Source organism: Mytilus edulis, chromosome 2 (assembly GCF_963676685.1).
Source record: "Mytilus edulis chromosome 2, xbMytEdul2.2, whole genome shotgun sequence".
NCBI lineage: Eukaryota > Metazoa > Mollusca > Bivalvia > Mytilida > Mytilidae > Mytilus > Mytilus edulis.
In genome coordinates this window covers 66,815,181-66,832,086 of record NC_092345.1, presented here as the reverse complement: position 1 = coordinate 66,832,086, position 16,906 = coordinate 66,815,181, and the positions used below count along the sequence as shown (strand labels likewise).

Here is a 16,906-nt window from a genome sequence, read left to right as displayed (position 1 = left end):
CAAGGACAGATGATGACATAGGGAGGACAGACCTTGTAACACATAGAATAAATACAGGAAATGCAGTACCCTTTAGGCAGAGATCTAGACGTATGCCACTTGGAAAGCAAGAGATGGAAAAATCAGAAGTCAATCGGATGTTGGACAAAGGAATCATCGAACCATCTTCTAGTCCTTGGGCATCAAATATAGTCCTTGTAATGAAGAAAAATGGCAGCCCTAGGTGCTGTGTTGATTACAGAATTTTGAATGACGTCACGAAAAAAGATTCATACCCGATTCCGAGAGTAGACGAGTGCCTCGACTCGCTCGCTGGGGGAAAATTCTTCGGATCAATGGACTTAAATTCAGGATTTTGGCAAATCGGCATGGCTCCTGAAGACAAGGAAAAGACCGCATTTCTGACAAGTTTAGGGTTATACCAGTTCACTGTCATGCCCTTTGGACTTGCAAATTCACCATCTACTTTTGAGCGTCTGATGGAAAATGTTCTCAGAGGGCTACAGTGGAAAGAACTATTACTCTACATGGACGACATCATATCAATAAGTTCGACATTTGAAGAGGGTCTTGGGAGGCTGGAAAGAATCTTTATACGTCTACAAAATGCACATCTTAAATTGAAACCTGCCAAATGCATTTTCTTTCAAAAACAAGTTAGGTTCCTTGGGCATATCGTGTCCGAGGAGGGAATTTCCACTGATCTAGAGAAAACAAAAGCAATAGATGACTGGCCTGTCCCTAAATCTGCAAAACAGGTGCGCAGCTTTTTAGGACTTTGCTCTTACTATAGGCGATTTGTTAAGGGATTTGCAGCAATTGCAAGACCAATGCACAAAATTTGTGAAAAGAATAGCCGTTTTGCTTGGAATGATGAGTGTCAAAAGGCATTTCAACAGTTGAAAAGCGCTTTAACAAGTACACCTGTACTTGCCTACCCACTGCCAAATTTGCCATTCATACTTGACACAGATGCAAGTGATAAGGCTGTCGGAGCAGTGTTGTCACAAATTCAAGATGGTCTTGAACGAGTTATAGCATACATGAGCAAATCTATGAACATACATGAACAGGCATACTGTGTAACCCGAAAAGACCTACTTGCTGTAATTATAGCACTAAAGACATTTCATCATTATCTATATGGCCAGGAAGTTTTGCTGCGCACAGATAACGCAGCTGTATCATGGATGAAAAATCTAAAGAAACCCACTGGTCAAACAGCCAGATGGCTCGAAGAACTGGGAACTTACAATTTGACAGTAACACACAGAGCTGGAAGGAAACACTCAAATGCCGATGCTCTGTCCAGAAGACCTTGTAAATCATGCGAGAGACAAGAATCTGGAAACCACGCAAGCGACGATGAAACAGACGAAATCCAACTTGAAGAAACTGATTTTGTTAACCAGGAGTTACACGAAAATGAAGAACCAACACCAAGAATAGAAATAGTACGAGTATGTACAAGAAGTCAGACAGGAAATCAGTATAGTGCTACACCAAGTGGTTACTGCATTGATGGATGGGACCCAGATAGTATCAGACAATGCCAATTGGAAGACCTAGACATGTCACTCATTGTGACATATCTTCAAGAAAAGAAAAATAAACCTGACTGGGACCAAGTATCAAAAGGAACATCATTCCAGAAGACAATATGGCGACAATGGGATAGGCTAACAATAAACAATGGCATGCTTTATAGAAAATTTTATTGTTCTGATAAAGACAATGTAGACAACTTCAAATTGCAGCTCCTGGTACCAAAATCACACCAAAAGACAGTCTTCAAGTATTTTCATGACGTTCCATCTGCAGGTCATTTAGGACCAGATAAAATGCTAAGTAGGATCCAGCAACTCTTTTACTGGCCAGCTATGAAAAGCTCCATCACAAGGTACTGCAAGGAATGTGACCAGTGTGCTGCTAGGAAATCACTGAAGCGGAACAAGGCTCCATTGGGTCAATACTTGGTTGGCGAGCCTATGGAACGTGTGGCGATTGATATTCTTGGTCCACTTCCGTTAACAAAACGACAAAACCGCTATGTTCTGGTCCTTTGCGACTGCTTTTCTAAATGGACTGAAGCATATGCTATTCCGGACCAGGAATCCCTGACCATTGCCCGTACCATCGTGAATGAATTTATTTGTAGGTTTGGTTCACCATTACAGCTCCACTCTGATCAAGGAAGGTCTTTCGAAGCAAAGCTGTTTCAAGATCTGTGTGATCTACTTAAAATTGACAAAACTAGAAGTACAAGTCAACACCCCCAGTCCAACGGAAGCGTAGAAAGATTTAACAGAACACTCCTAAGCATGCTAACATTTTATTGTCAAAATGATCAGAGAAACTGGGATGAGATTTTGCCACAGGTTATGATGGCATACAGATCATCAGTTCACGCCAGTACAGGACAGACCCCTAACATGATGATGTTTGGCAGAAACATATTTCTTCCTATGGAAGCTGTTATTCCACGTCCTGATGGACCAAACGAATCCACTTCCCCTGAAACAGATAAATATGTAAATGAATTACAGGACGCAATGTCAAAGTCACATGTACTTGCTAGGAAACATCTTAAGCAGAATTCTGAGTATCAAAAACGTCACTATGACTTGAAAGCAGTAAAGCGCGAATTACAAGTAGGTCAAGCTGTATGGCTTTATGATGCATCGAAGAAAAAGGGAATTTGTCATAAGTTGACATCAAAATGGAAAGGACCATATGTTGTTACAAGGAAAATTGACGACATCACTTACCTTGTGAGAAGGTCAAAGAAACAGCCAGGGAAGGTCTACCACATTGATAGACTACTGCCCTATCAAGGACGGAATCCGCCCACTTGGTTCTCCAGTAGGAAGGTTTGAGATGCCTTTCAACGTTGTTTGAATAGCCGAAATTAGTTGTACAAGTTGTTACGTTTTTAATTGTTTTGATGAGTTACTATGTTTAAGAGTAACTGTTTGACTTTTCTCAGACTGGAGAAAGTCATGATGGAATTCCTAGAGTTGGATCCACTCTGGAAGAATATGTAAGGGAGACAAATGGCCATTGTTTCTCAGGACATATTATTGGCTGTAAGGGAAGGATGAATCTTCCTGCCAGGGGAATGGCAGATTAAACTACTGCCAAGCGTTTTTTTTTTGTATGCGCAAGCTGCGCGGCGGAAAGCAATTAACGACAACTTACTGTCTTGAGGAGGCTTGAGATTTTTGAAATAGGGAGACCAAGGGGGTGGATATCATATTTTTAGACTGAAACTTAGCTTGATCCATTTACTACCAGCATATGCCATATGGGGGGGAGGATTTTAAACACACAAACAAATATAGTCACACTACAGGACACTACATGATATTATGTATTGTATTAATATATGTTGTATGGTGGAGGGATTTATAATTGATGATTCAATTTCAGAATGAGACCATCATCCCAAATTGAGGCAAAGTGTTGGCTGTGTCCCATGACGTTTAGGACAAGGAGACAACTGAAAAATCATCTGGCAGCTGCCCCACACAAAAGGCTTTCGGTCATTTGTGTTTGGTGTCCTGAAGAGAAGTCCTACAGGAGGATGGTTGACCTTAAGGAGCATGTCATGGCTCACCACCGCAGTAAAATAGAACTGATGCCTTATAGCTTCCTGAGCGAAAACAATGGGTTTTGGATGGCAAACTACCCAGAGACATATGCTAAGGTAATCCTACCATCAAATGAGAATTCTCAAGAAGCAATGAAAGCCAGGATTGAGGTTCTGGAATTTTTAAACAGGGTGGACAACACCAACAGAAAGAAAGAGGAATGGACTCTAGGGTGGAAGTGTCCGAAGGAGATGGTAAAAGGTACACAAGAAGAAGAGGTTGAGTCGGAGAAACCCAATGGATCTTACTCACCAACACGCCCCACTATTTATGAAGGGCTGGCCCTCCAGCAACTAACTTTGGGACTTGGGGACTCTACAGCCATTTTTTAAATTGGACCTTGGAGTTTCTATAAGATTTTATATGATCCATTTGAATGACTCCGTTCTTAGAGACCAAAAAATGCTTGACGCTCTGATTAGAAGGATGACAGCACTAGTTAACACAAAGTACGCAGGCTCACATACCTTCTCTGTCTCGATAGACGGAAAACTAAAATCTATAGTGACTCCTGTAGTGGCTAGGAAATTATCAATAAAGGAGGAGTATATAACGGATATAAAAACATCATGCGAATTATTCCCAGGAAAACAGACAAAAGCCGCCACAAATCAACTATCACCACTGAAAACACCATCAACATCTGATATCATTTTGGAAGACGACAGCGACAATGAAGAACCAGAGATTTTAGAGGAACCAACAAGCCAGAAGAAGAGTAGAAAGACGACCGAGAAAGAAGAAGAGAGATATGTAGAGAAAAGAAAGAAAAAGACTAACCACCAGGAACAGAAGGCAAAGAAAATAAAGAAAGGAAAGGATTACAAGAAACAGGATGAGGAAATGACATTAACAGAGGAAGGACAAAAGAGAACGGAAAAACAGGAACAGGAGGAGATCAAACGGAAGGAGGAAGAACATAAGAAGCAGGAAACACGGAAACAGGAGGAGGAAGTCAGATTAAAGGAAGCAGAACAAAAGAGAAAGGAAAAACAGGAACAGGAGGAGATCAAACGGAAGGAGGAAGAACATAAGAAGCAGGAAACACGGAAACAGGAGGAGGAAGTCAGACTAAAGGAAGCAGAACAAAAGAGAAAGGAAAAACAGGAACAGGAGGAGATCAGACAGAAGGAGGAAGAACGTAAGAAGCAGGAAAAACAGAAACAGGATGAGGAAATTAGAATGAAAGAGGAAGAACTAAGGAGACAGGAGGAGGCAGAAACCAAGAGATTAGCAGAAGAAACCAGGTCAAATGAAGCAGAACTAATGAGACTACAGGAAGGAGAGAACCTGCAAAGTGAACAGTTTTACACTGCCAGTGAAAGAGCAGACAAACTTTTAAGGAGAGGTGGGATGCCACTTTTCCCAGCTGGGAGGAGGGAATGGGAAAAAGAAGAAATCGTAACTTTGATTACCATACCAGCTGAAGTGAAATGGCCCCCGAAGAACTGGAAAAACATGACCCCTGAACAAAGATATTTCAATTGGGAGTATGCTAGCATTGCATTGGAGTTAAACACCGGGAAACAGCTTCAATTTTCAAAGGAGGAGCTTCTATTAAAGTATCACTTTTTGGCACTTCCAGGCACGAAAACCCCACAATCAACAGAGGGCAATACAATGACAGTTAAGTCTAGATACTATCTGTACCAAGCAATTGCCAATATCATTAAGAGTAAAACAGACGATCCCACCACCTTACAATTGCTTGATATGATTGAAGCATCATCATCAAAGAGAGACACATCAACAGACATTATCTTGAACAAAATTGATGCAGTGGGTGTACAACTTAGACTTGGTGAAGACCAATGAAGAGAAAGACAATTTATGAACAATTCTTTTAAATAACATAGTTATACTGGTTTTTTTAATTCAGGAGAATTAATATATATTGAAGTTGGGGGAAGTGTAAGGCATTGGAAGTACTTGTTATGATATTATAAATTCAGAAAAAGGAAATATTATTCTTTTAAACATAACGGTTGTGTTCTTACGCATAGTAACTTGGCTCGCACGAGCAAGTAAAACATTTTTTTAATCAAAGATATGGCATTAATTTACTATTTTTATGTATGGATTTCACAGGCCAAAGTTTCATTTTGTTGTTTACCAAATATAAAGGGGGGAAGCATTTCATTAGCTAAAACATAGTTTTACAAGTTAGGTGTGTACATATGTTGGTACTAGGGTGATAATTATCAAGTTTATCAAATTTTTAATGTGTAAAACACTGGAAGTGAAATGAATTTTTCATTTGTTTACATTTTTTGTTGTACAAGTGTTACGGCAGGGAATGTATGTAATTACTCATGGCTTACCTTCTACATGCTATATATCAAGTAATTCCCGTATTAAGGATCATTTCTTGTAACCAAATATTCATATTTAAACGTCTAATATGCCTGATATACATAGGGAAATACTTCAATCGAATTGTTTATTTACGGAGACTTTGTCGTCTGCCATTTTGTGGGGACCGAAACATGTGTTTTGATGTCTTTAAATACCAATTCGTCCCCTGGACATTTGATCTAATATTGTATTTTTAATACCACAGATAAGATTTTTAATAAGTATACCCTGCCGGACACAAATATATTGTAAATATTTAGATGGTTGAAATGAACTATGTTGTATGTTATTTACGTATTATGTAATAACGCAGATCGTCTGCTAAATCAATGCGCGCGCAGTGGTGTCCGATTGTTTATTTCAAGCTTCTTTATCGATATTTTAGATGCTATAGCTTTGTTTTGATATTTTATGTATAAGGACAATGTTCGGACAACTTAAGATGATATGTATATTATGTTTTTCATTATCTGAAATTTTTATAGTTCCGGCTTCCCGGAAAGGACAAGTTTCCATTGGATTAGTATGTCACGTGACAATTACAATTTAGTATATAAACGCGCGAGCACTCAGCAATGGCAGATAGCCCAAAGTTTTGCTGGCGGCAAGTTCAAACCTGGAAAAACAAATAAAGCAACAATAACCTTTAGGTGAGAATAAGGATAACATAATGAAGTTTAATGATATTTAATTAGCCGTCTTTTGTACAGTAAGCTATCTCCCACCACGTCGGACACCACAAATATGTATTTAAGGATTTATGATTCAGTACACTTGAACGCAACTGTTTATTTATATAGTTTTACGATGTTATAATGTTACATACTTTTAACAGTGAACAAATAAAAACTGTTAACATTGGAAAGATAACTTTATTTTATTGAACTTGGACACATACAAAAAGCACATGAATTTACACTGATGAAAACAATAGATGTTGGAGGACGCTCGTTCAAACATAAAAACTATGGAAAGCCGTTAGGAACAAAATTAGCTCAGTAACACTCGAATACAAGGGATTGCTCAATACATACATATTAAACATTCCGAAGACCATACCTGACAAGTAATTTGGGAAGTTTAATACAAATGTAGAGTTGCTACATGAGTCACACACTGTATTTAAGTGTTATTAAAGTAAACTACCGAGTATAGGACAGGATGCTCTCGGGTGGCTTACAATATATTTATCTTTCAATTCGATTGACTCAAATGTTTGATTGTGTTAACTGAAGTGTTAAAACACAATCTCACAAAAATACACACTTAACCCGACATGTTTATAACCTTACCTGCTGGACTGACATGTTTAAAAGATGTAGCTGCAGGTCTGTTACAGGCTTTTCGTAATTCCTTCACCAGCTGCCAACCATTCAGGGCATCACATAGGTTAACAAATCCTGGAGATCCGTTAACAACTAAAATTATGAAAGATATGTGTGAATTAGCATGATCAATCATCACTGGCTTAATTTGTATCAAAAATCTGTGAAGGATGATTGTAAATAAAACACAATTATAAAAGACCAAACACATTTTACAACATTTTACTCTGTTAGAAATGGTTTAACCGAGATATAGTACTACAAATGTACTGTGATCATTTGATATTTACTTACCTTTCAGAGGTAACTGGGCCATACTAGTGAACAACTGAGCAGGTTTCTGGTGAGGGTTCATACCATATCTTAATGTTAGCTGCGATTCACCTGCACTATACTGTCTTCTGAAGTAGTCTGATATAGCTCTATCATACTCTGCTGTGTGATTGAAGGCCTTTTAAATTAAATAAATATTACAATTAACATGATCAATTAAGGCATAATTCAAACTTTTAGGAATGTTTGGTCCAAAATGCTCTTCAACTTCGTACTTTATTTGGTCTTTTTTATTTATCATTTTGATTCGAGCATCACTGATTAGTCTTTAGAAGACAAAACACACGTCTGGCGCAAATACAAAATTTCAATTCTGGTATCTATGATGAGTTTATTTATATAATGTAGACAAGAACGGCATCAGTTATATACAGGTATCTGAACCTTCAAAAATTCTAAAAGCAACAGCTCTATAGCCTGGTTTTAAATTAATCAAATTAACTGTAAAGGAATCATCCTATGTATGCTGCTATAAATCATATTGTAACTCCCCAATCTTTTTGTCTTTTATATATCACCAATTTTCAAATTAACAAGGTTCGTTAATTTTCATACGAAAAAACAAACATGAAGCATACTTTGCAAAAATTTGACCAGACCTCATCAATTTACATGATATATACCTTCACAGCCAACTTTCTCCTCAACTCCAAAGATGTGTCCTTGTCACTTGAACTCTTCATTTCATCAATTACCCTTTGATAGAATGAAATTAACAATGAATTTATAATCATTTAAAGCTGTAGTATCTCTTCCAACATATGGTACGATTATTTATGGTTTCACAGGTTCAGGTCTGTTTCAAAAAATACATACATCAAACATAGAGAAGGAAATTTAGGGTTTTCAATTTTTGACGAGTGTAAAGCAAAATTCTGAAATTTTCTCTATAGATGGTAACCCCATTTTCAAAGTGCCTTTCCTGTGAACCATGTAAGTTTTGATGGAATGGACCTCAGTTGAATATTAATAAACCATAATTTTTTTTTTACAGAAATAGTTTTGTAAATAATTGTAGAATGTGTCGATGGGACATAGATGATGCCTAGCTTGCATATAAGAATGTAAAGGGACATGAATCAGAAACAGTAAAAGTTACACCACCCAACTTTGAACTTCATCTGTGTCTTGTGATAATAAGCAGCTGCATGGTATTTAAATTTCAAAACAATTGTTGACGCAAACTTCAGTTAGAGAATGGAAACTTATTTTGGATGGTATGTACAGACAAGGATAATACTTACCCCCTTGGCTGTGGCAGGAGCATACAAGTATGAGTATAGAGCTAGGCACAATAATCTTACCTATTGTAATCTTCTGGATCACAAACTACAGTCACTCTTGCATGGTTCTTAGCAGCTGCTCTCAATAGTGTTACACCACCTTCAAGTGAAATATTTAATTACTTAAAAACAGACACAAAGACATGGTTTATTCATGCTGCACATGCATGGAGCACCTCAAAAATATTCTTCATGAAAGGTTCAAAAGTTGACCTCTGAGCAGATCTCTGTTGAAATTAATAAACATTGGAATTACGTGTTTGACATATGTCAAGTTGCTGACAAAATAGTCATTCTATTCAGAAGGCTATGAGAGAAGTGCAACAAAATCATTCCAAATATTGAAAAATTTCAATTTTTTTCGCAAACATGAGTCCAAAAGATTGTTTTTAATCCAATAGAATTTAATAAAATGCCAAAAATTCTTAACCATCTTTGTATGAAAGTGATAACCAGACATGTCATTCAAAAATTGGTGCCATTTTTTAAGTCTATGATATAAATATTTCTTGCATATATTCATTGTGCTTAAGAACAATAGCCTGTAGGTTTTCCTGATCGAGAAATGACAATTCATTATCTTTTAATATTAGTATCAAAATCACTCCTCTGCAATCATAAACACTAACTACTAATATGATTATAGGTACATACCAATATCAATTTGTTCCACAGCTTTTTCTACAAGTACACTTGGATCAGCTACAGTTTTCACAAAGGGATATAAATTATTGACCACTATCCTTAAAATAAATAATAAAGTCATATGATACTTTCATGATAAGTTACTAGTTCTGTTTTCATTCACAATACAATATATTTTTGATTCAGAATGTTTTTATCAATTTTTACTTCAATAATGATAGAATGGCCAATGACCATAACCAACATATTCTACTGCTGATCAGGAATTGCATTCAAAATCACTCTTAGATTGTTGTCAGTTTAAGAATCACAAAAATATATAGAAACTTTTATTTCTGCATTTAAAGTGTTTCTTAGTTCACTGAAGTATCGACATAAGGTGTTGCGTCTTGTGCAAATTCTTTTGCATCAAATTATAGTTTATTGAGCAGAAACTATTTTTTGTCCATATGCATGTTACAGCTAGGCCAGGGGTGGTTTAGGTGAACTAAGTGACTGTCTCAGACCACGTGTTTAAAATATAAGGTTATCTTTATCATGTTTATAGCCTTCAATTAAAATATTTGATAGTGGTGATAGAAGCCATTAATTACCTGATCATTTTATAATTCTGTTTTTTCATATCCTCCTGATCAGAATCTGTTATTCTTGACAATATTCCTGTAAGAATAGTCAATGGTAACAAAAATCTAAGTGTTTAGTGTCATTTAGAAAGAATATATGCAAATCCACTGTCGTTATCGATCTGTGCAATTCCACTTTTCTATTAGCCATTGCTAGCAGATAAAAGTCTTTATTGCATCTTATCTTTGCTTATCAAAAATTGTTATTAAGATTTCTGTTGGTAAATGTTTGTTAAAATAATGTTCAGTTGGTAATATATTAAAACAAAATTGGTGAATATATATGTTACAACATTCTACATTAAAATATGACACATATTATGTGTATAGGCAAACCTGATTATTGAATTCTGATGACCTAAGCTGTCTATGTATCTACTTACCAGCATGTACAGCTGGATGAAGAGTTTTGACACGTCCACCCAACATTTCTGGAGCTCCTGTAATTTCTGATACATCCCTGGAAAATGTCGAATAATTAAAATTAAACATTAAATAAATTGATGTTGTAAACCTTGTCTTGATTCATTTGTCATTTAAAACAATAAAATATGTTTAAATTATTAAATAAATGGGGAATTTGTCCATGGGACACTGATGATACCCCTGCTTACATTTAAAGTTATAATGGGACATAACTCAAGAATGGTAAAACTGAGGCCACCCAAATTTTTTACTTGATCTGAGTTTTGTGGTTATTAGCATTGTGCATAAATAATTCATTAACTGGTTGAGGCAAACTTTAGTCACAAAACAGAATAAAAACAAGAATGTGTCCACAGTACACAGATGCATTTAAATTTAGAAAGATCATATCATAGGGAACATATGTAAGGGACGACATCAAAAGTTCAATGAAGGATAAAAAACTTAATTCAAATAGTTTTTTCACTGACCCCCCTACCCCCCTATTAACTCAATTTGGGAAAAATTGATTGACCCATATGGATATATGTAAAAATCAATGTCGGATAACCAAATCTTGCAGCAGTTCAACCTCCAAACTATTTGAATTAAGTTTTTTTTATCTTACATTGATCTTTTGATGTCGTCCCTAAAAAGTTTCAGGTTGATTGGACTTCAACTTCATCAAAAACTATCTTGACTAAAAAATTTAACCTGAAACTTGCACTATCATTTTCTATGTTCAGTGGACCATGAAAATGGGGTAAAAAATCTAATTTGGCATTAAAATTAGAAAGATTTTTGATGAAGCTAATATGGGATCACACATTTTTGTTTTAATGACTTGAGTAATGAGCGTAGGCCTTCTAGAATCATCCTGGAGCATCACTACAGATCACCAATCTCTACAAATGAGTCTTGACACAGTTACTGTACTTACTTAACTGGAATTCCAGCATCTCTTATAGCCTTAGAAGTTCCACCAGAGGCAATCAGTTCTAATCCAAGAGAAGATAGCTTCTTGGCAAAATCTACCAAGCCTGTTTTATCTGATACACTCAACAAAGCTACAATATTAATTTTTATTATACATTATATGACACGAGTTTACATTGCAGAATAAATATCCACCAAGTGCAGGAATTTTTTTTGGGTGTTGCCTCTGTGACATAGTCCCCATTTGCATTATTTAATTTAATTTTATATTTGTATGCCCCAATTCTAAATGCATTAAGTAAAGGTTTATTGAATTCTACATGTGGATAAATCCTTTCTTAATCTTATGGTCACTCCTACCAACTGTATTTTACAACAGAAGAATGCAAACTAGATGTTTATTTTACATAAAGAAGGGGTAATACATCAATGAGAAAGTAATCTAAATATACAAAAACCAAAGACAGGTTAAACAAATGGCTGCGACAATAGACAGCATGTCTATACAATATGTCATGCTTACTTTAGTATGAACATTCAAAATTGTTAGACTGGATTTATACATTGGAATATTCATGGACTTTGATCTTCTTTAATTTTGAAATTAAGAGGACCCTACCCCTCTTTTACAATTTTTTTCCAAACATAATGAAATCCCTCCCCTTTTTCAATTAAAATGCTAACTTATTCTTTTTTACAACAGCAAAATAATCCCTTGTCTTAGGTACAGTCTTATTAAAATGATATCCATCCCTCATTTGGGAGATTGTTCCCAATCTGATGTCAGATGAAACATAAATCTTCAAAAAAGAAAAAAAGAAATCAGCAATAAAAAAAATTATTTCTATAAGTTATGTCTGTACATTTTATTTCTTTTTTTAATTTTGTTTTTTTTTGGGATAGGAGAAAAGGTATTGTAATCAGCTGGTTATACATGTATGTATGGGTTAAGGAGACATTTTACATGGGGATGACCTTGAGGTCATTCTGATGTATTGCATTCAACTAAATTTCCATTGGGCATACATGTATTAGTTTAAAATCTATAGATCCGCTGACATTACCTAGTGCAAAATAACATTCCTTATTACTTTTTCTAAATTCATTTTTTCAATGGATACTCCTATAAATATTTTTTTTAACCCTTAGACTGCTACGCGCGACTATTGTCGTTCCGATAAGACAGTCCGCTACTGCTACTCGCGACTATAGTCGTTTTCCGTACTTGTTTGTTTACACAGTTACCATGGAATGGGCGGAGTCAATATTCATGAGATTGCGGCAGTTTCGACTTGTATGGATTCTGATTGGTTAAAAATCTGCGTTCTTTCGAATGTCTCTTGACTTTTAATGAGGTATAAGCGATAAACCGAAAGTGAAAATTTTTGATGAAAAAAGTGACAAAATGGCGGACATTATTTGGAGAAATGGCCAACACGTTCAGAAGTATTTCAATGATAACGATTCAACAGCGGCGGCCGATTAAAAGGATTTGAACGAGAACTGAAGATATAATAGACAGAAATAGAAACATTCTATCAAAACTGCAAACAGGAGACTTTTAAAGCGAGAATTACGGGGATTCCCAGACCTTGTTCAAAATGGATGACATGAAACGGGATTTGCGATGTTTATCATTTCGCCTTTCAAATGTGAATCAATATTGACTCACATCAATAGACCCGAACTTTAAGTTTGTCAAGATTATATATTGATGAAAGCTTTAACAATGAACTTGTCGTATAAATATATTTGTACATGGAAGTAAAAGTCGGCGCAGTGAAAGTTGGAGGGAAATACCGGAAAATATTTGCATAAAAAAGGCCGTTGGTCTGAGAAGAAACTTTTATTTTTTGATAATCACAATGGAACTTAGTTCTTAAAAGAGATTTTTAACTATATTGGTTCAGTTCTGAAGTCATGGATACTTTTACATTGATGGATTCGTTAATAAAACATGAAAACATAAGTTTACCTTTGTTTACCTCTATTCACACCTGTACAGGTAAAAAATGACCGGAGACTCACACAAAAATAAAATAAATAAAAAATACAGAATCTAACAATACTTTATTATATAACTTTTATTGATGAATATTCAATATTTACAAAGATACAGCAATTGTAAGTGAACATGTTTATTTCATCAGTGATTAAAATTTTACTCAGCATTACACAAAAGTACAATAGAAATCAATGCAGCAGTCTAAGGGTTAAAACACAAATTAATAATATGAAAATGTTGTCATTAGATATATATATATATAAGAGTAAAAAATCATTGATAATATCTATACAGATGTACCAAAAACTTGTGTTAAAGCTTGCGGAAGAATAACTCAAGAACGTTTGCGACACTCCCGGCAAGGACCAGTAACTCTGCAATTGTTTTTGTGGGAAAATATGAACGGCTTATCATATCCAATATTTTTACAGAAGAGTATCCACCATGCACTTGCACTGCACTATTATTAGAATAGTAGAATAGAATGATATACATATGGATGAAAATTATATATACATAAACATGTAACTGTTATATTTATATAATACTAGAACACACCCGCGAAATCGTGGGCATTCAGAGCGTAGTTGAAAGTGTTGTTGGAAGAATTTTGTAAAATATTGAATGACTGGAGAATTTCAGGAAAAGTATCAAAAGTCATAGGTACATGGGAACAGGAAAATGTTGTGTTTTTTAGCCCTCCTTTATTTCCAAAATTCCCAATTTTTGGTTGTCTATTAATTTCAATATTTTGTATGACATGAATGATAGGAACATTCAATTAAGGAGCCTGTTATTCAGTGGTTGTCGTTTGTTTATGTATCACATATTTGTTTTTCGTTCATTTTTTTTGTACATAAATAAGGCCGCTAGTTTTCTCGTTTGAATATGTTTTACATTGTCATTTCGGGGCCTTTTATAGCCGACAATGCGGTATGGTCTTTGCTAGTTGTTAAAGGCCGTACAGTGACCTATAGTTGTAAATTTCCGTGTCATTTTGGTCTTTTGTGGAGAGTTGTCTCAACATGGCAATCATACCACATCTTCTTTTTTTTGTAATCAATTATTTTTTGTAAAAGATTTAATGACTGGAGAATTTCAGCAAAGGTATCAAAAGTTCACATGAATAATTTTAGTACTTATCAGTATGATCTTGTATATTATGAACATTCATTACTATATAAATAAAGTTTACTAATCGATCGGTGGTCATTGATATATCATACAGACCCTCTCTTTTTAATAAACTATGTGACCGCCGTGGATAAACTTGAAAATGATAGAAGATAGAATTCTGAAAATACACTTTATTTGTAGTAGATTTTATGTTCAAAGTATACAGAAAAACGCAAACCGGAAGTTTAATCTGACTTAAAATTTTGTCCAATGACGGAAACAATATCTGGATGCCTTTTTTCTCGTTTTTCTCCCAAAATAAATAAATCTGAATAATCATATGAATGGATGACAAATCCGACTATGCACTGAACCTAAAGGACACAGAGGCATGTTGATTATTTTTTTGGGGAAAGAAGAGAAAAGACACACAAAATGAGGTCTTCTCGTTTAATAGTATAGATATAACAACAAACCAGTGTATACTCTGGGACTATTATTATTATATTAGTATAATAGTCCCAGGTATACTGATTTGTATCACTACAATATAATAGTTATTACGGTGCAGTTGAATTTCCTGTCATTTATTCATCATTCCAGGGCTTTCCATTGAAGCCAGTAGATGGTGGATTTCCGCTGTTTACGGTGGTTTCAAGTGCCGGCTACTTCACTGACAAAAATATAAATAAAAAAAAAGAAAAAAATATCTTCTTCAAATGTTTACAGGCAGCTATGAGACGTATTGTCGCAAAATCAGTGACAGTGTTTACCTTGTCTATTTAAAGTCAGAATACTTCGTTTCTTTTCAAAGATAACAAGAGAGACGTTCCGGTGGTCATTAAACGATAACTATAGAGACGTTCCGATGGTCATTAACTCGTTGGTTTTGGCTTTTAGAACGTGAAGACAATCAGATGGGATGACAATTTTATGTTATGGAATAATATCAGTAAAATAAAAGAAAGTGTTGTAGATCACGTTGTTCAGAATCTGGAAAACAGCATCTTTTGAAGTTCATTTTCAAAGCCCACGTGGTGTTTAGAGAATCAAGGTCAAAAACGAAAGTAGAATATTGTCGACTCCACCACAAATAAATAACATTTCCAAATGATTTATGTATCCGACTTATTGAACAGTTTACAAAAAAAAGAAAATCAGAGGATATATCTTTTGTCTGTCAATGCTTGAGAAATAATTATATGATTTAAATACGCGTAACAGTCTTTGGAGAAAAAAAGGGGGGGGGGGGGGGGGGGTCATTTGTTTACAAATGCAGGTAGTTATGTTAAATAAATCGATCAAGATTTCTTACAAATCCGATTATTATATAAATAAAAATCCTTTTAAAGCTAATAAATTTTAAGCATAAGGTAAAGAAAATGAAAAAAAAAACAATATAACAAAAAAAAAAAATCTTCATACATAAAAAATGGTCATTTGAAAGATGAAAAAAAATTGTCCAGAAAAAAAAAACATAGCCCCCCCCCAGAAAATCAAATGGTGACTGCCTTAGTACTTTGATTTGTATATGTCTTTTAAAACACTTTATTTTAGAAAATTTTACCTTTAAAGCCTTTATATGCAAAAAAGGGGGAGGGTCAATATGTCCCCAATTTACCTGTGCTACTAGTGGTCAATGTCCCAATTTACCTGTGCTACTGGTGGCTCCTATGACTTACTACACACACATTTAATTGTTGAGATTGGAGTTCACAATATTTTTTTAAATTTTGGAAACTAATTAATGAATCCCAATAGTCCTGTTATAAATTTTATATCTAATTAGATGAAAATAATTTTATGTTTTTTTTTCAACTTTCAGACCCGCCTTCTTTCTAATATTCTGAGAGAACAGAGGTTTGTTTTAGAAAAAATATGAGTATGTGTTATGTCCAACTTTCAAATATATTTATAAATTATACCAAGTTGTCCTGTCGTTGCCATAATTTCTTTCTTCAGCACCACGTGTAGTTCTATTTTTGGAGGGAAATATTGTGGTATATCCTAGTACCACAAAACTGTATAGGAAAATATTAAAAGGAAGTACTTTTTAAAATTGCTTCTTAGTTAGTACGAACATGTCATTAGCTTTAAGCTTTTTAATTACAGTGGCGGATCCAGAATTTTCATAAAAAGGGGGGGGGGTCGTGACTAACATAAGCCGGGGGCCGCTCTAGTCATGCTTCAGTGATTCCCTATACAAGCAACACATTTTTTCACTAAAAAA

General features: G+C 35.0%; 1 protein-coding gene across 1 annotated transcript in view; it reads right to left on the bottom strand.

Moving 5' to 3' along the window:
• LOC139512729 (bifunctional purine biosynthesis protein ATIC-like) overlaps positions 1-16,727 on the bottom strand; it is a 42,893-nt gene extending 26,166 nt beyond the window's left edge. Inside the window, exons 1-9 of the mRNA XM_071300595.1 lie at positions 16,602-16,727; positions 11,560-11,686; positions 10,598-10,674; positions 10,185-10,251; positions 9,601-9,689; positions 8,968-9,046; positions 8,287-8,359; positions 7,625-7,781; positions 7,298-7,423 (exon numbers count right to left, since the gene is read on the bottom strand). Of these exons, the coding sequence (XP_071156696.1) occupies positions 7,298-7,423; positions 7,625-7,781; positions 8,287-8,359; positions 8,968-9,046; positions 9,601-9,689; positions 10,185-10,251; positions 10,598-10,674; positions 11,560-11,686; positions 16,602-16,623 (817 nt within the window). The 5' untranslated portion in view covers positions 16,624-16,727. The remainder of the gene's footprint in view (positions 1-7,297; positions 7,424-7,624; positions 7,782-8,286; positions 8,360-8,967; positions 9,047-9,600; positions 9,690-10,184; positions 10,252-10,597; positions 10,675-11,559; positions 11,687-16,601) is intronic.
• Positions 16,728-16,906: the final 179 nt, after the last annotated feature.